Below are 26,278 nucleotides of genomic sequence, written 5' to 3'. Positions count from 1 at the left end.
TGGCAGGACTCCGAGTCGTATTGGAAGTCGGATGTATATAGATTGAACAGGACCGAAGGAAGTACAGTCCCCTGCGGCGCTCCTGTGTTGCTGACCACAATGTCAGACCTGCAGTTCCCAAGACGCACATATTGAGGTCTGTCTGTAAGATAGTCCACGATCCATGCCACCAGGTGTGAGTCTACTCCCATCTCAGTCAGCTTGTCTCTAAGGAGCAGAGGTTGGATGGTGTTAAAGGTGCTAGAGAAGTCCAAAAACATAATTCTTACAGCACCACAGCCTCTGTCCAAGTGGGAGAGGGATCGGTGTAGCATATAGATGATGGCATCCTCCGCTCCCACCTTCTCCTGGTATGCGAAGTGCAGAGGGTCGAAGGCGTGGCGGACCTGTCGCCTCAGGTGGTGAAGCAGCAGTGTTCAAATATACAGTGTTAAAAGAAATACAAGAAGAAAGAAGTACTGTACCTCAAAGTAACTTTTCACCAAATTTATAGTGTTTTCTATCTATGTATGGACCAACAAAAACAAATAAAGTGAAAATACATTTTGAAAATAGAAAAAAATTAAAATGCAGTTGAAAAGTGTGGAAATTATAACCTGTCTAATGTAACACCCAAGGCAAACCTAGAACAGCCATTATATATAACATATAAAACCTGAGACACCCCGGAATTTTAGAATGGGTACATGGCAGTCTCAGTAAATTTGTTATATTCCAAACCTGTTATTTCTTTAAAAAATTTTGGACATAACCATACATCTAGATTACAAGGTAATATTTTTTTAGATGTGGTTTACGGAGGTATCATGTTCAGAGGTCATTCAAGATTATGCTTAGTCTCATTAATTGCTCATCCTACTTTTCAATGATGGAGCCTGCACATTATCATCTTCTTGTTTCAATCTGTTACCAGCTTTCTGTTACTCCTCACTTATGCATGACTCTTTTTTTTTCACCAGATCTACACCCTGTCAAAATAGCACTGAGTAATTAAAGCTAACACTGTCATGTTTTAGCCATGGTCTCAAGCCAGGCTTAAAATGGAGTATAATTTCTTGTGATTTTTTTTTGTTTTATTTTTTTTGATTATTATTGTGTACATTATGTGATGCTGTATTAAATTTAGATTATGGCTTTGTTTAGTAATTATCTATCTTTTATTTTCCATTCTTGTGTTAGTGTGTTTAGTTATGTGCCCTGTTCCTTTTATATGTGTGTTTCAGGGGGAGGGGATGCCATGATATTCCTGAGGAGACCCCCTTCTGCCTAATTATTTGGACAGAGGCTCAGCTCCCACCAAAACAGCATTCAGCGTTAGGGTGAAAGCATCCTCACTGAGCGTAATTTTGTGGATTTTCTGTTTTTTCTGATTGTTCAGTCTGTTTTTGTGGTTTTTGAATTTGGCCTGTGGAGAGGGTTTGTTTGCTTCAGGCTGTGTTTTTTTGTCTAGTTTTTAATGTTATTTTTGATAATAATTCTTTGTAGTTTGAATGAGCAAGAGTTTCTGTGGTTTCTAATTCTCTGTATTAATTTTTGGTTTCTGAAACATTATTAATATTTGGGATACCCTTTGCTTGGGTTTGTGTAGCCTGAAGCTTACTTATAGTTTTAGGAATGTAGACATTTTGAATTCTAGGCCCCTGTTTAGTGTGAGGATAGATTATGAGGCAATCCCTCATTTTTAGTATTTCATCTGGCAAGAATCACAAATGCATTGTTCTAGAAAAACACTTGGATTCACAGAAAGGTTTGAAGAAACACCAGTATCCCTGTTTATTACAGAAAAGCACGCTTAGGTAGTAAAGCTTTTTAAAGCAGTTTGTTGACTGTATCACTCCCACAGGTAGCTAGCTTTGAAAGGTAGTCATCACAACGAAGATTCTGTGAAATGTATTGCTTTTGCTATCACCTCTAGGCAGTTAGTGTTTTTTCAAAGGCATTGGCCACATACTTGCTGTCAGGTGAAATGTTTGGCTTTTAATACCTTACAGTTCAAACTTGCCAACCTATGTGAACATGAATTCAGAGTTGCTATTGAACTTTCAAGACTGTATTTACACTTTGGAAGGGAAATCCAGAGAAAATCCACATGAAAATAATGAAAAAGTACAACTTTACCACAGAAGCAACATATTCCATTATACATCTCTCTATTATAAAAAAAATTCCTGGAGAGAAACAGAAGGTTGACAAGACGTGATCTTCACGTTAAGATCACAGAAGACACATAAAAGACCTGTGAGACTAGTGAGAGTGGCCACAGAGCGTCTCACGATGACATAGAACATGAGATCCTTGCAAGACACACCCTACTTACAAATAAATAAGAGCAAGGGCAGCCAGCAACACACTCAGTCATGTTTTGGCTTTGAGCACACAAAAATCCAGGGCTCTCAGCGCATATAAAGTGTATAAGGACAATATGTTATTAATAAAACGTAGACGACTAAGCGAAGAAGAAAGCAGTGTGGAGAAAAGACACTCAAAAGCGTTGGAGAGACAAAAAAGAAAAAGAAAAATCTAGGTGCAAATTCAGAAAATAAGGAAAGTAATTATCTGCCTGGAACAAGCGGAATTGAAAAAAAAGCATGTCCAATCCGGACGTTGGTGCTATACACATGCAGAGCAGGTTAGAGATTATGAAAGCAGTGGAATTCGAAAGACTCAAAAAAAAAACACATGGTGCAATACACATGTGGAGAAAGTTAAAGAATATGAAAGTAGAAAAATTAGAAAGTTAAAAAAATAAAAGATGGCAGGAGCGCAAACAAACAGAAATTATTACTCGAAAAAGGAAAATAATCACCACAGACCAGGTGTCATTAAAAAAAAGCAGAATAAGCAAAGTCAGAAATAAAAGACAAAACAAAGTAAAACGTCATAAAAAGGTTAAAAAACAAGGGGGTCAAACACATGCAGAGCAGGTTAGAGATAATGAAAACTGGAATTCAAAAGACTTGTAGAAACACATGCAGAGCAACATATAGAATATGAAAGCAGAAAATAACGACAGTGTCTAAACAAAGAAAGTAAACATCACATTAGAGCAAAGAAAAAGAAATTATTACTTGGAGAAATAACAAAAAGGCGAATAGAGACAGAATATATGGACATAGGTGATATGTCAGAAGTATGTAAATATTGTAAAGCTTTGAAGTTTAAGTCAAGAGAATTTCAAATACGGAGTTTACCTCACATGCATTTATTGGTTACTTTGCAAAAACATCATTAACCACTGATGATGTAGATCGTTTTGCCAGTGCTGAAATTCCAAACAGAGAAAGCTATCCTGAATTATGGTACAAAATCATTAAACACATTGGGACTCGAAAGATTCCAAATATTGTTTTTACAGAAGTTCTGAAATTAAAGTAAAACTAATGAAATAGCAACAATTCAAAGAAAAGAAAATCTTAAAAGTGTGTATCTGGAAAACCAAAAACAGGGGTGGGCGAGAGAAGCGAGGAGGGGGCAAAGCCCCCAAGTTACTTTAAAAACTCACTTTTACCTCTGGTATTATATCAAATTATATTTTTTATAAGTCTAAATCAGTCTGAATCCCATATTTAGTTTATTTAGGTGTAAACAGTCAAGTTAAAGCTTTTCTAAAAGCATTATAGATTGACCAATATGGCCTCGAGAAGGTATGTACAAGAGCTTCATTCAATTATGTAGCACTCTTCTTGATTAATCGAGATTAACTGCTATTTGCATTTATTTACAGCACTAATATATTCCTTCTGCACTAATCTGCCTATTCACCTCAGCAGAATGATGCTTATTTTTGGTACCACAAAGAAGGTTGAAGAGTTCAAGACTGTAGTGTGAGCATCCTGAAGGAACTAGTCACAGGGCTTCACTAGATTCTTCCTTTTGTATCAGAATGGGACATCTTTCACTGTGAATTCCACGAGACGTAGTAGAGAGTGTAACTTAGCCAAAGTATGTTCCACTTTCAAGTGGTGTGACAATGCCATGGCTGTTGCATTGAATGACAGTTAAATCCTGATGAGTTAAAGGAGTGTCCTTTGGTTCTGTAGGCAAAAGGTTGCGTTATAGTTATGTGGGGAGAATGGAAAATCTGTGGTAATAGGGGTGGCTCTGTTTTGTACTACCAATGAATGAATGGGATCACGTGTTTATGAGAGAATCCCAAGAAAAAAAAAAAAATTGTCACAATCAACATATAGAAGTATTTAAAATGAAAACTTATAGCGAAATTACATCTTTAAGAAAATAATACACCCACTAGACGTGCTTACCTTGATTACCATGAGAACGCTGACTTCCACATTTCTATATATTCAGTTCAAATTATGTTACCTGTGCTAACCTTATCATTACCATTATCATTATGTGCCAATCATCAAATAACAGCTTTTAAAAAATGGCAATGAAAAACAGGGTACTGGACTAAAGGGCTATGAAAACACTGATTGTTTTGTGTGCTGATGCTAAATGAATGGATAAAGGAGCCGAATGAGATTCTTACAATAAAAGGTCATTCCCGCTGAGCCCCAGTGCAAGAATCTGTCCTTATACATTAATAGTGATTATAACATTTTATAATCTTAAATACTCAAAGCCATCATTGTAAGGATTGAAATTCTTCCCTCAGGAAGCTTCCCAGAAAAATATTAAACAATAACTTAAACATGGTCTGATTATGAGATCATTTTGATGGTTTTGCTTTTACTTACAATGATACATAGCCATACCATATTAACAATCATCATAACAAACTTTTTCTCCCAGGGAAAAAAAATACGTCCTGAGTAAGGGTACCAACATCAGTAGTGAGGCCATAAATCTGTGAGTTAACTTTGATTAAAAGAGTGTGTAATAATATGCTATTCTCAAATATTAGCTTAAGTAGCATGTAAAATTTAAACCGTTTTCCCCATAGTCACTCATTCCAAAGTCTACAACTTCTAATGAATAACTACTCAGTTAAATTGCAAATATGCATTGGTTTGTTCTTATCAAGGCATTTTCGATCATTTCAAACAGCACTACATATCTACAACCAAGCACAACACTGAGGTTAATCTGACCACTGGTCTCCATATGTAAAGATAAATCGACTATCTGCTTGTGAATAATCCCTAGAAAAAAAGCATTATCTTTTAAACCCTTATCAAGAAGAATATGGTCTAAAACAAACAGTGAGAGGCTCTGGAGTCCTGTTTTGGCAAAATCACTAGTCTTAAATAGCTTTCCAAATGTGACTAACAAAATAAGGAACTTCTTTGTTTTGGATTGATAAGAAGTGTTCACTATAGATCGAAAACAGAAGTAAATCATTATCTTGTGGACTGACCCAGATTGTGTCCATGTCTATGGATCATTCAAAGGCAAGACACAAGTGACTGGAATGGAACTCTTTCTGCATTTTCATGAAGATGACACATCAGCAACACCCTGGGCTAAAGCTGTGTAAAGTACAAAATACTCATGGCTAGAAACATTTAATACTGCTGCTAGTAAAAGACTGTGTCGACAGGAATTACAAGATAGGTAAACTGAATATGGAAAAGTCTGTTTTAAAATTAGGTGCACTCCTCCTTGATTTCTACACATATCCAAGCTGATGTATCCACAAAGAGAAACATCTAGTTACAGTGGTTCAATCGCTTCTACAATCTTTGTTCACCTTTCACATGTACTCATGTCATCTCTAAACAAAAATCCAAAAGTCTTTTTCTTTACTGCACCCCACTGAACACACATACCTGCTATACACTGAAAGTAAGTTGTGCTTTTATGCAACCTTCTACTCATTAGCCAGTCAGTGTATAAGAACAAAATAAGTGACAGTGGATTCAATTAGCTATTTCTTATTATCTGTATTAATAATGTGGCAGCACACTCTAGGAATTAGCCAGTCTCTCTAGTAAATACTCCTTCTTTCAGTGTTATAATCACAACATATCTTGCAGTACACTATATCCTTTAATATACTGTACAGTATTTGGCTGAAAAATATTGACACATTCCATTCTTTCTGATACAAAGAAAACATACTTAATTTTAGTTGTGTAGATGGCTCATCTAATGACAATAAATCTGCCACCGGCATAGCACTTTTAAAACTAAAAGAAGTCGTCATCATGGCAAAGGGTGTGTACTGCTGATGGAGTTTTTGATTAGTACTCTTTTTGCTTGTATTGTGCTGCAGGGTCGAAGCCTGAGTTTATTTTGGTTCTATCCTTGCTTGTTTTAAATGTCTACTTAAAGAGCTTGACCATAATCAAAACTAGGCTTAGACCTGTTTAGCTAGATGACATTATGTGCCATGACAAAGATTGGCAAGAAGGGGGAAAGATTGTCGCTAGGAACCAGAGCTTGGCAAATAGCCTAAACAATTATGTCACAATATTCTTAGTTAAATGCATTGAAAAATAATTTCTGAGGAGTGCAATACATATAGATGATTAATGAATCGTTTGCATGCATGTCACTTTTATTTTTTTTCTCTAATTTAAGTTTAAACCATTAAATTGCCTTCAATCTAATTGGGTGGTCCAGCTATTTAACTGGAAGGACCAGTGTCAAACTGTCCCTTATATGACATTGTGCTTGATCAACACCCACCTCCTCTCCAGCTTTGAATAAAAGGTGTAGTCTGCAGACAGTGTGGTGTAGTAGTTAAAGTTTGGCTTCTGATTAAGTTTCAAATTGATTTAAAAATCCTTCTGTTTTCTTCTGGACCCTTTTGTCCTGTAGGACTCTGGAGGCGGCTAATAGGTACCGACAGGCCAAGCGGAATGCGGCTTCAGTGGTTGCTGAGGCAAAAACTCGTGAGAGTTGGACTCCGCCAAGGCTGCCCTTTGTCACAGATTCTGTTCATAACTTTTATGGACAGAATTTCTAGGTGCAGCCAGGGTGTTGAGGGGGTCTGGTTTGGTGGACTTAGGATTGGGTCACTGCTTTTTGCAGATGATGTTGTCCTGTTTGCTTCATCATGCCGTGATATTCAGCTCTCTCTGAATCGGTTTGCAGCTGAGTGTGAAGCGGCTGGGATGGGAATCAGCACCTCCAAATCCAAGACCATGGTCCTCAGCCGGAAAAGGGTGGAGTGCCTTCTCAGGGTTGGGGATGAGATCCTGCCCCAAGTGAAGGAGTTCAAGTATCTCGGGATCTTGTTCACAAGTAAGGGAAGAATGGAGCATGAGATCGACAGGCGGATCGGTGCGGCATCCGCAGTGATGCAGGCTCTGCATCGGTCTGTCGTGGTGAAAAAAGAGCTGAGTCGTAAGGCAAAGCTCTCAATTTACCAGTCGATCTACGTTCCTACCCTCATCTATGGTCATGAGCTATGGGTAGTGACTGAAAGAATGAGATCGCGAATACAAGCGGCTGAAATGAGTTTCCTCCACAGGGTGTCTGAGCTTTCCCTTAAAGATGGGGTGAGAAGCTCAGTCATCCGGGAGGGGCTCAGAGCAGAGCCGCTACTCCTCCGCATCGAGAGGAGTCAGATGAGGTGACTCGGGCATCTGATCAGGTTGCCTCCTGGACGCCTCCCTGGTGAGGTGTTCCGTGCACATCCAACTGGGAGGAGGCCCCGGGGAAGACCCAGGACATGCTGGAGGGACTATGTCTCCCAGCTTGCCTGGGAACGCCTTGGGATTCTCCCAGAAGAGCTAGAAGAAGTGGCCGGGGAGAGGGAAGTCTGGGCCATTCTGCTCAAGCTGCTGCCCCCTTGACCCAACCTCAGATAAGCAGAAAAAGATGGCTGGATGGATGGATTCTTCTGTTAACATTTAATGCCATTCATAACCTTGCTCCTCCATATCTGTCCAACCTTCTTCATGTTGCCATTCCCTCCTGTAACCTCAGATACTCTTCCTCCATCTACCTGACCATCCCTCTCGCTCGGATCATTCTCAACTTTCAAATGTAAACTTAAAACCCATCTGTTCAAAATGGCTTTTTCTCAATGATTACAGCAGTTTTGTTTGGATTAACTTTTTATATTTTCTGGTGCTTTAAGGGTGCCTTTGTATAAACAAAATGTATTATTATAATAGTTATTTTTATTATTATTATTAAAGTTTTGGACTTCAAACCCTGAGGTTGTGTGTCCCGCTACTGACACTGTGTGGCCATGAGCAAGTCACTTGACCTGCTTGTGCTCCTATTGAAAAACCAAAAAGAAATGTAACCAATTGTACCATAAATGTTGTAAGTCACCTTGCATAAAGGTGTCAACCACATAAGTAAATGTAAGTATCTGCATCTCTACTGAATCTTGCTCAAAATAAAGTTCAACTACTGTACTTGTTGTAGAGCTCCAGATAATCTTTACAGAGATTTATTAGAGGTATAACTAAATTCTATAGAATTCTAAAAATATAAAGTGATAAATATTTTATGCTACATATACAATAATAACTAATTTAACCAAGCAGATACACTCCTGGACTTTAGTTTTTTATAATGGATTTCATTATCAGAGGTAAGTGTACAATAGGAAAATATGAATGTGCATTGTAAAGACAGAGTTGAGGGGGTTTATTTGCTGTCTCCTCCCCGATATTCCACAGGTCATACCATGTGGCTGCATGCACTCTGCCTCTTCCCCAACCTGCACATTCACTTCACATTACTCCTCTTCTTTTGGCTCAGAAGTAACACAGTCTAGCTCAGTTTCTACAGCTGCATGAGCTGAAGCATGCCAGAATTCTTAAGGAGACTCACCAGTGGGCATACACCCAAGCTAATTGATTTTGGCAGAGTAGAAATGCTTCTTGCATATAGGTAATCCACACTCTGGAGCAGCTCCTTTCATGAATGCCTGCCAATGATTCTGCTACATGGCATTCCTTTTATCCAGCTTCTACACTGTTTAAAATCTGCATTTTAGTTTCTAAAGATATTGCTTTATGTTTTTGTGACATACTGGTCACATTATATATTTTTTATAAAAATATTAAAATAACAACAGTATGCCTGAAATACTTAAGCACTCACATATACTAATTGTACATTCCCCAATACACTTAATATTAACAACAACAAGAATGACTTTTCCATATATGACTTCCAAAGCACTCTAGCAGATACGTACTTGACCTTGTAAATGGGACTTTGTTACAAAGAGCTTTCTTTTCAGATCATTCATTAACCGAGTTATTGCTGTTTAACACTTCAACATTCTATTTTGTTTTTTAATGTCATTTTTTATTCTCCCAATGTTACACAATCCCGTTGAACAAAGTAATACTTTATAATAAATTTAAGCTTCACTTTCATATTTTCATGTATTATAAAATGTTTATTATCAAGCAATGGTAATGTGTATAAGCTGGGCACTGATTCAAATAAAACTGAGAAAATTTGTGAAGAAACTGAAACAAGTGCAATCACATTTTATGATTTTTTGCCAAAATCTATTCTCAGCTTTTAGTATTAAATAAAATTAGAAAAGAACAGAGCAAATAAAAATTGAATATTGTAAAAGCAATTAAACAGTTACATTTACCTAAACAGTATATGGGTGTTGTTTGGTTAGAACGACTGTCTGTCATAATTCTGATATTCTGAAAGATACAGATTTATTTTTCTACATATTTTGCATCTTTGTTTTCAAATGTGACTTTTTAAATCAATTTTTCATGTTTTAGGCTGTCATTTTGTATCTTGTTTTTAATCACAGTTACCTCCATTTTGTGTATTTTTGAGTGCCTGTGGCCATGTTAATGTTAGCAGCTGCCTTGTGGTAAGAGATGACATCAACTCAATAACATAAGCAACATTCAAGCTTTGGGGGTTGTGGATATAAAAATCTCTGCATGTAGTTACTAATTAAGGCAATGTTGGCACTCATTTTGGGCTTTGGTAGTTTGATTTTGGTGGATTTTTGCCATTTTTTTGTTTAATTCATCATCTGCTAGTCTTTCTTTTAAATATTTCCCTAGTGATCTGCCAATTTCAGCACTGGCAATACACTATTCTAAAGATCCACCACTGTGCCCAATTATAGGAAGCACTCTGGACCCACTTTGCAGTAGCTAAGGAGAGAATTAAAAACAAGACTGAAAGCCATTATAAACAATGCTGCACATACTCTCTGTGACACACTGACACGGGGGACTTTCAACCAACAAATTATTCAGCAGAAGTGACCTAAGTAATGTTACTGGGGCTCCTTTATACCAACAGCAATACATTTGCATAGTGGCTCACTTTGTGACAGCCAAGTCAGAAGTTTTCTTAATTTTAGGTTATTCTGGTGTATGTTGAGACCAAAGTGTGTGTGTATTATTTATTCATTTACTTACGCAACTATTCATTTATTTATGTAAAGAGTTTCTATAAAAAGCCAAATTTCCCCCTGGGGACAAATTAATCTCTATCTATCTATCTATCTATCTATCTATCTATCTATCTATCTATCTATCTATCTATCTATCTATCTATAATATAGTGCATTTCTTATCTATCTATCTATCTATCTATCTATCTATCTATCTATCTATCTATCTATCTATCTATCTATCTATCTATCTATCTATCCATCCCTGCACCTGGTCATTGCTTGTGTGGAGTTTTCACTTGCCTTGCTGTTTATTTTGACACTTTAGTATTGATTTAATTTTTGGTTTCAACCTTGGCGCATCCCTGACATCAGCCGATTAAGTCTGTAAAGCAATCATCTCCCTCGTAATAATACTTTGTCATTTTGGACTCTTAATCTCACAAGGACTTTGAACTGTCTTATAGATTCAGTTATTGTACTAGGGTGTACAGCTTCTACAGATCCACAGCTGTGGTTTGAATCCTGCTTGTGTGAAGTTTTCACTTTCTCCGCAAGTCTCCATGGTTCTTTATTTAGGTACTGTAAGAGAAGTCTTTTAGTAATAGTTTACTATTTTGGACTCTAAGTCCTACAAGGCCTTTTAATGGTCTTATATAAGCTATTATTGTTCTAAGGTGCAGCTGTACAGTACTTGTCCATGAATAAGTTCCAAAAGATTATCACATAACAGCAGTGCCTTAGACTGTCTAAATATTTCCTATAATCCATTTATGGTATGCTTCTGAGTACTTTCCATGTGCTTATCAAGTATATGTTAAAGAAGTAATGTATTATCATATTACCTTATAAAAGCCTTTTTCAAACAAAGAAACTTGGGCACAGAGAATTTTGCAACATGAGAAAAGACATCTTTTAGTGTTTTTGCTCCTAAGATGACTCAGATATATAAAACCTTTTATATAAAGTGGTGGGAAAAAGTAGGTTTACAGTTGTTCACATGGAAAAAGACATGCAGGTAATGATTATTACAATAGCTTTATTATATTGCCGGCGTCTCATACTCACAACTGTAAACCTACTTTTGTCCACCCCTTTATACACTGCTGGTGTTAGAAGAACCTTTCTGGACGAGATCATTGCTGAACCAGGGATTGAGGGTTTACCTTACTGCACTCAGCTCTCCCTCCCACATCTTGAAGACGATGTGTCAATTTAATTAACTACTGTAGTATGAATCAGTCCTAAGCTGGACTAGCTTCTTGTCCAGGTTCAGTTCCTTCCATGTGTCTAGTGCTCCTCGAGCTCACACATGCCTAAACTACATTGATAATGCTGTGACCATCCTTTAAATTTAGAGATTGCAGAGGCCTCAATTTAGAATTTTGAGTTATTTTGTTAGCAAAACCTGCATTGTTATCAAAAAACTTTTGTATTTTTTGTACAATAGAATACATTTCTTTTTTTTTCAAGAAACAAGAAAATAATCTGAATTGTTTTGTTTTAACTGAACGTATGGCTAATTGTTTTAATGGCTGTGGCATTCATCCAGGTTTTTCAGAATCATTTACACATACATACTGCTGAAATGCATCTTTTCTAGTCAAGCCAAGTCAATTTTATTTATAGGGCACATTTAAAACAGCAGAAATTGGCTAAAGTGTTGTATAGTTTCCATAAATACATCAATAAATATAGAGATACAGTAAATAAATACACCAAAATGTACAAAAATTCAAAAACAGCACTCCCAAGCAAGTTTAAAAAGCTAAGGCAAAAAGATGTGCCTAAAATTGGTGCTGACCTAATATGAAAAGGTAAGCTTAGGGGCACCAACTGCAAAGGCACGGCCCCCTCTGAGCTTAAGTCGAGACCTCAATATGACCAGTAACTTCTGGTCAGATGACTTAAGTGGTCGCAAGGTAGAGTAAGGGTTAAGAAGTAAGTAAGATAAGAAGGGGCGAAACCATTCAGAGACTTAAAAACAAACAGGAAAATGTTAAACTCAATCCTGTAGTGAACAGGAAGCCTGTAAAGAGAAGCTACAATTGGTGTGATGGGATTCTGTTTTTGTGTGTCTGCTTTGAGCCTGGCCAAAATGTTCTGGTCCAGTTTAAGATGACCAAGGGATGACTGATTAACTCCTGTGTATAATGAGTTGCAAAAGTCAAGCCGAGAAGAGACAAAAGCATGAAGTAGTTTTTGAAAATCATCTGCAGAAAAAAAATGACTTGACGTTATGCAGTACCCTGAGCTGGCAGACATAGGCTTTTGAAATTATGAAGTTACTTTGATTTTCAAATTTGAGGGCATTATCAAAAATTATTCGTAAGCTTTTGCAAGGGTTTAAAGTGGGCTGTCAAAAGCCCAGGATTACTTGCAGGAGCACAAGATCAGAAAGTCCAAAACACACAATCTCTTTTTTTATTTAAACTAAGAAGATTTGTGACATCCATAAGGGTTTAAAGGAATTTGTTTTGCTGTGTTTCAGTGTATACACAGAGGTATATCTGTGTAATATCTGTGTATCTTCTTCTTTTAGCTGCTCCCATTAGGGGTCATCACAGCGGAACATTTTGTTCCATATCTTCCTATCCTTGTCATCTTGCTCTGTTACACCCATCATCTTCATGTTCTTTCTCACCACATCCATAAACCTTTGCTTAGGCCTTCCTCTTTTCCTCTTCCCTGGCAGCTCTATCCTTAACATCCTTCTCCCAATATATTCAGCATCTCTCCTCTCTGTTCAAACCAACACAATCTTGCCACTCTGACTTTGTCTTCCAACTGTCCAACTTGAACTGACCCTCTAATGATACTCGTTCCTAATCCTATCCATCCTCGTCACACCCAATGCAAATCTTAGCATCTTTAACACTGCCACCTCCAGCTCTGTCTCTTGTTTTTTGGTCAGGGTGCATCCCTAACCCATACAGTATGTAATATCTGCGTATCAATGAAAACAATATATATATACATTTTTAAAATGGATCGTAAGGGCAACATGTACAATGAAAAAAGAATAGACCCAAGAATAGATCCTTTAGGGACCCCAAAGGTGGGAGGAGCTTAGGAAGAAGATAAATTTACCTGGCTGAGTTTAAAACTTCTGTGTGTTAGGTATGACCAGAACCATTTCAAAAGCAGTTACTTGGAAACACATACTGCTGCAGACAAGGTATAAGGATGTCTTGATCAACTGTATTTTCTACTTACAATACTGACAGTTTTTGATAGATGGGTTATGGTGTGGTACACAAACATAAAGTATGTTATGACTGTTATCTTTCCTTCCACAATGTGAAATTATGCTGACTGTTTTGAATGGTGAAAATAAATGGCCCTGGCCCAATTGTGTCTGGGTATGTGTGAGCGTTGAAAGAAGCTGGAATCTTACTGAGTACAGACTGTATGTTTGTGTCCTTTGCTACTGTGTTCCATAACCTCCATACCCAAATTGAAGCCAAAATGCAATAACGCAGGTAATACAGATAGCAATCTGTCAAGACAGCAGGTGCCAATGTGGATGTCTGCTATACTATTTAATATGACCCTAATTGACCAGTTAATTGTTATTTGTGGTTTGTCTGTATGGCATTAAGGCTTAATTACGGTCAGTGTTAGATCATGTGGACAAACTGCCATTTTATGAAGTGTTCAAATGGCATAACAAAACATGCTGAAACTAAGAAAATAGGAACAGAGCCCATGTACAGTCTATGTAACAACCTAGGTGTTAGTGCATCAAGGACTAAGAGGTAGAGATAAATCGTCAAAGGGGCCTGCACCACCACCACCTACTCAAAGCATCATGATGCTCCAACATTGATGGATTAAAAGCCAGAAGTCTACATGACCATCATCATCAAGTCCTTCCGTGAAAACCCTAAATCCAAAGAGGACTGTTTCATTTATGTGAGGTAGAATGCCCAGAGGGAACTGGGTGGTCTCATTGTCTGGAATCCCTGCAGATTTTCTTTTTTTATCCAGCAGTCTGGAGTTTTTTTGTTTTTTCTGTCCACCCTGGCCATCGGACCTTACTCTTATTCTATGTTAATTAATGTTGACTTATTTTATTGTCTTACTGTGTTTTTTTGTTTTTCTATTCTTCATTATGTAAAGCACTTTGAGCTACATTTTTTGTATGAAAATGTGCTATATAAATAAATGTTGTTGTAATAGGGAGTTAGATATTTTCTAAAAAAAAAAAATAAAATGTCGATTTTTTTTCCTCTCAAACTCCTACTCGTCTGAATATAAATTATCAATATGTGCTTACCTCATACATCTATGTCTGTTATGCCACAACAGAGAAGGTTTTGTGATAAGCATGTAACAGCCTTTGAAAATTAGTTTAGATGTTAAAGTTACTAGAGCATGACTGATACATAATTATCAATGTGCTTGTCTGCAGTCTGACACCTTTTCTGAGGATTAAGAAAAGTAAAGGAAATCAAGACAAATGGGTTAGTCTGCATGGACAAAATTGTCTTTTCATCTCTTTGATCTTATCAATAAATCAGCCTTATATGTACATGCTGAAGCATTTCTTGCTCTTTTGGAAGGTGAAACAATTAATAGCTTTATTGAGCATACAAATGACAACAGAAGAATAACCTGGTTATAAGTAAAAGGTAATTCATAAATGTGTTCTGGAATCTGCACAGAACATCACTCTGAGGTTAAAAGGGATGAACTTCCTTAAATGTTAGAAGTATTTTGTGTCGCTTTTCTTGACTTAATAAGGAATTAGAAAAAAAGTAAATTATTTATCATTAGAAGGATTATAACAACCACTTTTGCTTTAAAATGTTCCATTTATTCCATAGGGTATATAATATTTCAGAGAAATTATCTATATAAGGGGTGCAGTCTCACGAATCAGTATAGGACAATTCAAATGCCGTCTACTTTCATTTAAAATGAGGCCCTGAATCATGTCTTCTGACACTATTTTTAAGGCAAAATTCAAGCTGACATTTCATTTTATTCGATAATTTAATACTGTTATGAATGATGGTAGTCTTTTTTTGTGGTTATACTTGAATTCTGTTTGTATTATTTATTATTATATATGGATATGTAAGTTCATAGGTATCTTTTATTTCACAGTTTTAAATGATTTTGAATTATTTATTTTGTAATATATTTGTTTTCTTTACCGCAATGCCACTTTGGGCACCACTATGTTTCATGTTTACTTGAATCTTCTACATGATCACAGTAGTTCCAGTTTGTGATGTCACTGAAGCTTCCAATAAAATATGGTGTCAGTTGCCACGTTCAGTATCCCTTGCTGGATATTATTTGCAACACGAGATTCTAAATGGTAGTGACATTTAAAGAGTTTAGCTGCAGGAATTTGTTTTGGTATTGACCATCATGATTGTCTTTGATCATTGTACTTGCCTTGCTGCTTATTTTGACACTTTGGTATTGATTGGGTTTTTGGTTTCAACCTCAGCTCTTCCCTCACAACAATCTGTCTTTAGTCTGTAAAGTGATCATCTCATCCATTCCACCCGCTAAATCCTAACTACAGGTTCAGGGGGTTCTGCTGGAGCCAATCCCAGCCAACACAGGGCGCAAAGCAGGAAACAAACCCAGGCAGGGTGCCAGCCCACTGCAGGATGCACACACACACACACACACACCAAGTACACACTAGGGACAATTTAGGATCGTCAATCTACCTAACCTGCATGTTTTTGGACTGCGGGAGGAAACCGGAGTACCCGGAGGAAACCCACGCAGACCCAGGGAGAACATGCAAACTCCATGCAGGGAGGACCCGGGAAGCGAATCCGGGTCTCCTAACTGCGAGGCAGCAGCTCTACCACTGGTGATCATCTCCCTCCTACTAATACTTTACCATTTTGGATTCTTAGACTGACAAGGTCTTTGAACAGCCTTATATAGGATATTATTGTTCTGTGGTGCACAGTTCCCATATATTCTCCACCGCGGGTATATACCCTGCACCTGGCCATTGCTTCTGTAGGGTTTTCACTTTCTCCATAGATCTGTTTTCATGTGTGTATGTGTGTGTGTGTGTAGTCTAAGAGAGATCGTTTTGTAATATTTTACCATTTTGGACTCTTTGGCTTACAAGGTCCATCCATCCATCCATTATCCAACCCGCTATATCCTAACTACAGGGTCACGAGGGTCTGCTGGGGCCAATTCCAGCCAACACAGGGCGCAAGGAAGGAAACAAAGCCTGGGCAAGACGCCAGCCCACCGAAGGCTTACAAGGTCTTTTAACTATTTTATATAAGCTATTATTGTTCTTATTATTGTGCAGCTGTGCATCCCTTGGCCTTGAATACTTTCCAAAAGAATATCACATGACAACAGTTCTTTAGACTCTCCAAATATTTCCTGTATTCCATTTATGGTTTGCTTCTGTGTACTTATCAGGTATATGTTAAGTCCCTTATTGTTATATTATGCATGGCTAGCAAAGATTTTTTTATGACAATCAAACCTAATCAAATGCCAAAATAGAAGTTAAAATTGGGAGATCAATCAACACTGCAACCAAAGTGAAACCAAAAATCACAGTCAAAAACTTAACATAAGTCAAATCCTGAAAAATGAGAAATTGGGTTGAAGTGGTCAACAGGACATTTGATAATAGGGTTTTGTTATTCTTAAATCAGGATGAGGTAGTGCTTTTAACCTGTTGTGTCATTACTGGGAGGTCATGGCCTTGGATGACCAACGCCCCTAACAAGGCATGTCCCCGTCTTAATGACAGGAGACACAAAATGGCAGCACTTTCACTGCAATAAATGAAATCTAAGCAAGTGAAAAGTACTTATATTATGACATTAAATCTTGTTTTTCTTATTGTAAGAATTATTGACTTATCAAATAATTTATATTTGCGATTACCTTACTTCAAGTGAAGTTTGCTTACCCCGTTGGCAGAGTTTTTTCTTTCTAAGTAAAAGCAAAACAGTTTCCATTTAAAGTTTTTTTTTCTAGTTTTTGCATATGCATTTTTACCAGTGTGTAAATAACTGAAATGTCAGCAAGAATATCCCAAAAAAATGATTAAAGTAAGCATAATTTCAAGAAACTGATTACAGATTTCTGGGCTAGGAAAAAAAAACAAGTGTAAGAACACCTGATTTGTGCAAGCTAAGAAAAAAGGAATTTTCTGAAATATGTAACACTTCTGCTCACAATAGTTCCTGGACTTCACTATATTGCAGTTCATTCCCAGCACTGTGGCTTTATATGCAATTTTTAGCTATTTTTATGCTATATTTTCCTTCACATTACTGCTCTGTGGTGCTTGATTGGACAGCCCAGCACAGACTCCACTGCAGAATGCTCAGGACGGGGTGGACAACTAGTTGGCTGAGGTCTCTGGGTCTGTGACTGTGTCTGTCTTTGAATCTCCTATGGCGTCAACTGGCTACAGTTCAATAGTTAATTAGTGGCAGATATTGTTGATTTCCATTTATATTAATCAGTTTTTACTTTGTTTTCTGTGTGTTTTCAACAAATCTGTATATTAATATGTTCTATTTCTATATTCAGTAATTAGTATAACCTATACTTTCATTTTACCCAAGTTTTCTTCACAGTGCTCTATGTCTTCATTCAGTGAGGAGTGCTATACAAAAAATAACTTGTATTTTTTAAATTTGCAGTCTAGGATCTACAGTAGTTGCTCTGTTAAGTTACAAACCTTTTAGCCATTAAGCATTCGTTATTAGTGCTTATATTCTGTTTTGGATTTTTTGCACCATAAGATTTTTTTTCTTGCTTTAATTATTCATACTCAGATTTTTCAACATCATTTTTGCGACTCTTTGTGCTGTGGAATTATGGTACCAGATTAAGACTGATTAACTACTAGATTTGTCTTCCCATTTAATTTAACATTGAATGTGATTCTTGTGTGAATGTACAAATGAAAATATACTAAATTTAAAATGTAAAAGCTGTAACTGTAGCAATCATGGTAGGACATCTTGTTCCCATATACATAGCTGGTAATGTCAAAGGTCAGTAACTGAGAGATGTCAGGCCCATTTGATGTTTCCCAAGGTCCCTAAATGCATTTACAATTCAGATGCTAATATCTATAATATTAATATCTACAATGGTTCAAATACAGTATATTGTTAAAGCACCATTCGTCACAAGAAACTGGCTTCAGGATATGCCTGCTTTTTAGCCTCATGTGATATTCATTAAAAATAAATATATGTGTGATATTCCAGCGACAACTTGGTGTATAGCAACGGCTTTTCTGCACTAAGTCAATTCAGCTGAAGTGGTTTGAGCAAGTAGTACAGAACATAGAACATAATTTTGACTAGAAAAGGCCAAAGCTCACGAGCCTAATTGTTCCAAAAGTACAGGAGACATAGAAGTTAAAGGACTCAGGACATATCAGAGAGATTATACCTCTCTTCTGGGCTGGGTAAGACCTAGGAAGAAACCTGCTGCACACAGGAAAGTTTCCACCATAAACCTCACCAAATGTAAAGTTTCTACCTCTGATGTTTCAGTGTGTCTGTGATGGTCCAGATGTGCAGTAATTAAGAATATGTCTCTTGTAGTGCCCCATACATTTAAGGACTTCAGCAAGATTGTGATTTCTGGCTGGAAGGATGTTACTCTGATTTTTACGTGCACCTCTTAATTTATGTCTTACGTACAGTGACAACACAAAATGAGATGCTGACCTTCTACTACATTTTATTGTTCACTTTTTCAGATTTCACATATTTTGGAGCTCACAAACACACACACACCGTAAACAATCATTCTCAGCCAAAGATGGTTTCTGTATTGCACCCATCTTTGCATCCACTGGTACAAGGATACCTCTGGATTTCAGTAAGTAGGCTAAGACAACGAATGGATTTATTAGCATTAAATTGTAACTGTACAGTTTGGAATTCAATGTGATATTGACATCAATTTTTGCTACTATTCTTCATGCAGGACATGTCTGTTTAAGCCATTAATTGCATTCAAAGCAAGACTGAGTAATAGTCAACATAATACTGTGTTTTGATTTTTTTTTCTCTGTTTGATTTTTAGATCTGTTTCAGAAAGCAATAATACAGAGTGGGACTGCATTATCTAGCTGGGCGGTTAACTACCAGCCTGCCAAGTACACCAGGATGTTGGCAGAAAAAGTTGGCTGCAACATGCTAGATACCAGTGATTTAGTTGAATGCCTTCGAATGAAGAACTACAAAGAACTCATTGAGCAATATATAACTCCAGCAAAATACCACATTGCCTTTGGGCCTGTCGTTGATGGGGATGTAATACCAGATGATCCACAGATTTTAATGGAACAGGGTGAATTTCTCAATTATGACATCATGCTCGGTGTGAATCAAGGTGAAGGATTCAAATTTGTGGAAGGCATCGTGGACAGCGAGGATGGAGTGTCTGCGAACGACTTTGACTTTGCTGTTTCGGATTTCGTGGATCACTTGTATGGCTACCCGGAGGGGAAGGATACTCTGCGAGAAACCATTAAATTCATGTATACTGACTGGGCTGACAAAGAGAATCCTGAAACTCGGAGAAAGACTCTTGTTGCTTTGTTTACTGACCACCAGTGGGTTGCTCCTGCAGTTGCAACCGCCGACTTACATGCTCAGTACGGTTCACCAACCTATTACTATGCTTTTTATCATCACTGTCAAAGTGATATGAAACCCAGCTGGGCTGATTCAGCCCATGGTGATGAAGTTCCTTATGTTTTTGGAATCCCTATGATTGGGCCAACAGATCTTTTTAATTGCAATTTCTCCAAGAATGATGTCATGCTCAGCGCTGTGGTTATGACCTACTGGACTAACTTTGCTAAAACAGGGTAAGTTGGATTTTCTTCATAAATTAAGCTGTTGCTAATATTCCTGCAACAGAAATCATGCCATGATAAAATGGAAAATTTTGTTTTTGCTTCAAATATCTACATTTGGAGCAGTAAGTACTTTTTCCTCACAAAAAAATGAATATACCGTGGAATATTAACCATTTACAGGCTGTTTCACACATATATATATATTGGTTGCATCAATATTATTACCTTAGGAAACATCTTTATTACTGAGTGTTAAAACATCTGTTGAAAAATAGATTACCAGCTGCCAAAATCACAAAAGAAAGAAAAATCCATAGTTATGCATCTGTTGAAATATAAAACTTAACAATACAAATAAGAAAACCTGTGATATGCAGCTGGCAACCAGTTTTATAAATCTAAAGCTCAGAAAAAAATGGTGTAAACCAGGAAAATACACTGAATTTTTTAAAGGGAAATCAAAACATTATAAGGCATCAGGTGTATTGCATTTGTATGAGATACGCTCGAGTGTTTATCTCTACAACTTATTTATGAGAAATGATGAAAACAACAGTGACCTTTAGTACTTCAGTTTGAAAAATAGCCAGGAAGACCATGGTGCAACAGACACCTTGACTAGACGGTGATAATAAATGTTAGATTTATAAAGTTGAAAAACATGAAATGTGTTTTTGCTTAGAGGTTGGCATTTTGAATGGAAAAGGCTCAGGTGATTTAATAAAATTGTAGTATTGATTACTTTGTATCCCACTATGTAGTTTTTAAACTAAATAATTAATTACACAATGTAATTTTTCAGAATACAGAAGCTGAATACAAACTCAAGGCTTGTTTACGACAACTACAACTTTGCAAATTTTAAGCGGATGTTCATTTTTAAAAAGTTAGTGAATGAGAACATTGGATTTTTTTTCTAAGCAATGACAGTAAACCTTAAAAGAACCTTTGGCTATATTTTTAGTACATTTTGGGCAACTTTAACAAATATTTTCTCTCATCCAATTTATTAGAACACAAGTTTCAGTCTACTTCATCACCATGAAGATCATTAGTGCCTTTTCATATTGGTTATAAAATGTCACCTGCAAAGGACAAGCATCTGCAGACATCAGTGGTATTCCTATTGCTAATGTTGCGATCATTCCGTGAGATCTGATTTTGTTTTTTCTTCACATTCACCATGCATACTGTAGGTGTATGCATTTGTGGCTTAAGCATCGATACATGTGCTGACTCCTTTTCATACAGGATTGTGGCAGCTGATCCTACACTTACAGCTTTGAATGTAAGGTAGGAATAATCCCTGAACAGTGTGCCAATCCTACAAGCACCCACCTCATGAGCCGATGCACTGTTGCCAATTATTCCAACACATTTTCAACATTCTGATTCAATTTTATGCATTTATAGTTGAGCAGTGGATATGGTGTCTATAAAAAGTATTCGCTCCTTGGAAGTTTTCCCATTTTATTATTGTACAACAATGAATCACAGTGGATATGTTTTTTTTAACAATGATAAACAGAAAGGTCTTTTTTTTAATGCCAAAGTGAAAAATCTCAAGGAAAAATGTTACAATATAAATAGAAAATAATTGATCACATCCTCCTTAGTATGACGCAACTAAATTATTACTGGTGCAGCCAATTGGTTTTAAAAAATCATTATTGCAGTGGAGATCACCTGTCTGAGGGTTCAATTGATTGTAGTATAAATGAACCTTATCTGGAAGGTCCAACTTGTGATATGCCAGTATGGGGGCCTAACCAATACAACAGAGACCAAAGACCACTTGAAGCAACTTTGTGAAAAAGTGTTTGAAAAGCACAAATCCAGGAAAGGAGACAAAAAAATGTCCAGGTCATTGAATATCCCTTGTAGTCCACCTAAATCAATCCTTAAGAAATGGAAAGAGTATCAATCAGCTGTAAATTTGCAACAAAAACTGAATGATCATGTAAGAAGAAGACTAGTTAGAGAGACCACCAAGAAATGTATGAGAACTCTGAGGGAGTTACAATCATCTGTGGATAAGATTGGATAGACTGTGCAGACAACAACTGTTACAGCTTTATAGGAAACTGGCAATGAGAAAGGCACTGTTAAAAAACATGCAGAAGACACATGGGTGACTCTGACGTAATCTAGAAAAAGAGTCCAAGATCTGATGAGACAAAAAATTAGCTTTTTGGCCATCATACTACTTGCCATGTTTGAACACTGCACATTATCTAAAGCATGCCATCCCACCACAAAGTACTGGTAGGTAGCAGCATTCGTCCTCTGAGATGGAAGGTAATGGAATGCAGAAAAGTCCAGGGAAATCCTGGAAAAAAAAATCTGATGCAGTCTGCAAAAAACCTGTGCCTTGGTTTCCAGCAAGACATGACCCAAACATAAAGACAACGCTACACAGCAATGGTTTAAAAATAAACAATGTTAATGTCATGGAGAGGACAAGTCAGAGTCTAGATCTCGATTCAACTGAGAATTTGTGAGTGAACCTGAAAAAGGCTGTTCACTCATGATACAACCTGAATGAGCTTCAACAGTGCTGCAAAAATGACTGTGGGAAAATGCCAGTGTCCAGAGGTGCAAAACTGACAGAGGCCTGTGCATTTAGGCTCAAGGCTGTCATGGCTGCCTAAGATGATTTTGTAAGAATACTTATACAATCTGTTTCTACTCGGACATTAGAGTGTTTTTCTGTTGATCAGTGTAAACCAATGCAAATTATGGAAACTTCCAAGAGGGTCAATACTATTTATGGGCACTGCAAGTGCTCTCTCTCTGCAACAAAGAATGGATGGATGGGAGAATGGAATATCCAATAGATGGATGGGTAGGGGATCTGGGGTTTAAAGGTATAGTAGGATCATGATCTACCCTCAGAAAGCTAATTCCTGGAAACACAGAGAGGTTAGCATAAATGAATGCAATGAAAAGTAAGTGATTGAAACAGAGAAGGCCTGGGAAGATGGTCAGGTAATGGTATTGCTGTTCAAGGATTCATGAAGAGTTAAAAGGATTACATGGAAATGTTCACAAAGGATAAGAGCCTTGTGGTTTCATGCCTGGTGTATCACACATGAATACGTCCAAAATGTTCTGCTCATGTAATACTTTATAGTCAGTTGGCAATGTTCTACGATTGCTGCTAACTGCTGATGTTGAATTTGTTTCATCAGTGTTCTTTCAGCCCTTATTTCGAACAAAGATTTCTGACACATTTAATTGTTTTCAAACTTTGCAGAGGCAGACTATTGATATTTTTTATTGTAATATTAAAATTATTGCTATATTGATTTTAATTTATCATTAAACAACACATTACTATAAACTTAGCAAATTAAGTATTCCATCTAACAGTCGTATTGCATTCCCCAAAAGGGCTGAAGAGACCAGAGTGTAGTAACTGCAAGTGAGTGCTGTTTTCTACCTTATGATGACAGAATTGATCTTCAGAATCTGGTATTTAATTCAAAGTTCCTCTGAAAAGGGCTATTAAAAGATGAGGATTTATAATAATATCAAGGCAGTCTACTAAGAAGGGAAGAGGGTGCTTAAAACATCTGGCAAGCAGGCTGTAGACTGAAGTATATTTTTGATAATCCACACTCTGACCGAGATACAGTATGTGGTGTAAGATTTAGTGTTAAGGTAAGGTTGTGCCTGCAGTGCTATCAAATTGCCAGTGTGTATTCAGCTTTTCTATGTGTATAGTAGCTTAAACCTATTGGAGCAGAAAGTGACACATGTAAAGACATAGTGTTGGATCTTTCACTCAATGTTAGATTAAGATGAGAGTAGCTAGAAAGATCTTGCTTAGCACATTCAGAGTGGTTTTGAAAATTAAGTTTAGCTAAATCTTTAACTTAAGTGTAATTTTAACCCTTACATATATGAACTGATTCATGCTATTTAATGAAGTCAATATTAAACCCAAGAGATGTTGCAGAACTACACTATTATATTTAGCATAAATGAGGTGATGAATTCAAATGGTTTATGTTAAGCATAGCCATAATGGGATATATTTTGCTGTAGTTCAGTCTTTAAATTCATTTTTTTAATGAGTTTCTTTAAAAAGGCAAGTTGAAAAAAGACACAATTCTATCTTATCTATCTAAAATGACCGGAATTTACACTTGAATTCACGTAAATAGCAAGTGGCTGATAGACTAAATTCTTGATGGGAGTTTATAGAGACAGATACAGCATTGGAAAACCTTTAAGTAGGTTAACTTAAATGTTAAAAATTAATAATATTCATTTAGCAGGAGAGGAGAACAATGTATAGTCAATCTTTTGTATCTGTCATTGTGCCTATTTAAACAGAGGGAATTCCAGTTTCTGTATTACATCTTGCCTGAAGAAGGAGCCTTAGTTGCCTCCAAAGCTTGCATATTGTAATCTTTTTAGTTAGCCAATAAAAGGTGTCATTTTGCTTGACTTCTCATTGCATTATTTATAATATAATTTGAGCCTTTAAAAACGTTTGAAGAGCTTCTCCCAGAGTTTCACCAGAAGGGGGTTTATTTTCATAAAAAATATCAATTTGTAAACACGGGTATTTAGTGATGGATAATTTCTACAAATAATGATGAGCTGAATAGAAAGTGTCACTCTAATTTACATGGATGTATAACTGATATCCAAATCACATAAAGCACAGTCAGAAATGACAGTTAAATCAAAGCTGTATTATTAGAGTTAGGACAGTATAGTATGATCAATAGTTCTTGAAATAACATATCTAGAAGGAAAATAGCAATATTACCTTGCATGAACATGGGAAAGTCTCCATGGATCTGATTCTTTTTCCTAGTTCAAAATTCAAAAATTACTGAGGAGGAAGATTAGTCAGTAATGGCTTAAAATGCTTATTAAAACCTTTGCTGGAATGTATAATTCAAAGCATTTATTTGTCTGTTTTGGAATCTGCAAAAACCTACTTTTAATGCAAAGAAAACAGAAGCTGATGGGTCTTAGTGCTTCTTCTTAGATTTTAGTTGAGTCTAAACAGTTACTGCCATATATACAGTATATCATGTTGATTCTGCAAATGTCCATAATGGCATCAATTCCAGGTCACAGACTGAAAAGTCACATCATCAACATACAGCAGTTCATACACGAATAAGAAATATATAGCGTCTGACAATGAAACTGTAATGGTTAGCACCTCAGTATCTGTATTATTTGCAGGCTCCCTTCTTGTCTAACAAACAATTTACATTGAGAGGAAACAATGTCTGGGAGCAAGCTAAACTGTTGTCTTAGGACTTGCAGAGGTTAAAAATACCTCAGAGAAAAATTATGGGAGGGCTGTCAAAACTCTTCTGGCAACAAGGGCAAAAACAATATCTTTTTAAAGTAAAAGACATACTCTTCAAAAATGCTCTGAACAATAAGTAAGCTCTATGGATCACAAAAGGCAAGGTGGAGTTGCCTATGAAAACAATCCAAGACAAACAAGTCCCAATTACAAATCCAAAGATTGGTCGAGAAATACAGCGCTAAGATCAAACATCCAGTAAATCACAAAGCATAAGAAAAATCACAAATCTAAGAAATTCATCATCCTCAAGTGTATTTTAATCAACCACAAGGGACTGTGGGTTTTCCCCTACTTTATATGGTTGGGGGAAGTCCCTTGTGGTAATGAGCAGGTAGCCTCGCCTCTTGGGGAACCACCCACAAAATATAACAGAAAATATGCAATATGCATCAAATATGGATTTTTGTTTATCATTGGCTGAGCTTTCAAAGTAGCAACTATTGATGGCTGCCAAGCATGGACAGCCTGCTTCAAATTATCCCATAGATTTTCGACGATATTCAATCAGGGGACTGTGACGGCCATTCTAGAACATTGTACTTCTCCCTCTGCATGAATGCCTTTGTAGATTTTGAACTTTGTTTTGGGTCATTGTCTTGTTGGAATATCCAAACCCTGCGTAACTTCAACTTTGTGACTGATGCTTGAACATTATCCTGAAGAATTTGTTGATATTGGGTTGAATTCATCCAACCCTCAACTTTAACAAGGGCCCCAGTCTCTGAACTAGCCACACAGCCCCACAGCATGATAAAACCTCCACCAAATTTGACAGTAGGTAGCAGGTGTTTTTCTTGGAATGCGGTGTTCTTCTTCCGCCATGCAA

The 26,278-nt window shown here is 36.8% G+C and overlaps 1 protein-coding gene across 2 annotated transcripts in view; it reads left to right on the top strand.

Annotated features, from left to right (window-relative positions):
• The window catches only part of nlgn4xa (neuroligin 4 X-linked a), a 607,526-nt gene that overhangs the window by 474,777 nt on the left and 106,471 nt on the right, over nucleotides 1-26,278 (top strand). For both annotated transcript variants that reach the window (XM_039743574.1, XM_039743573.1), the window contains one exon: nucleotides 19,328-20,117. In XM_039743574.1, coding sequence (XP_039599508.1) covers nucleotides 19,328-20,117 — 790 coding nt within the window. The remainder of the gene's footprint in view (nucleotides 1-19,327; nucleotides 20,118-26,278) is intronic.

This window comes from Polypterus senegalus, chromosome 2 (genome assembly GCF_016835505.1).
Source record: "Polypterus senegalus isolate Bchr_013 chromosome 2, ASM1683550v1, whole genome shotgun sequence".
Taxonomy (NCBI): Eukaryota; Metazoa; Chordata; class Cladistia; order Polypteriformes; family Polypteridae; genus Polypterus; species Polypterus senegalus.
This window is presented reverse-complemented; position numbering and strand designations above follow the sequence as displayed.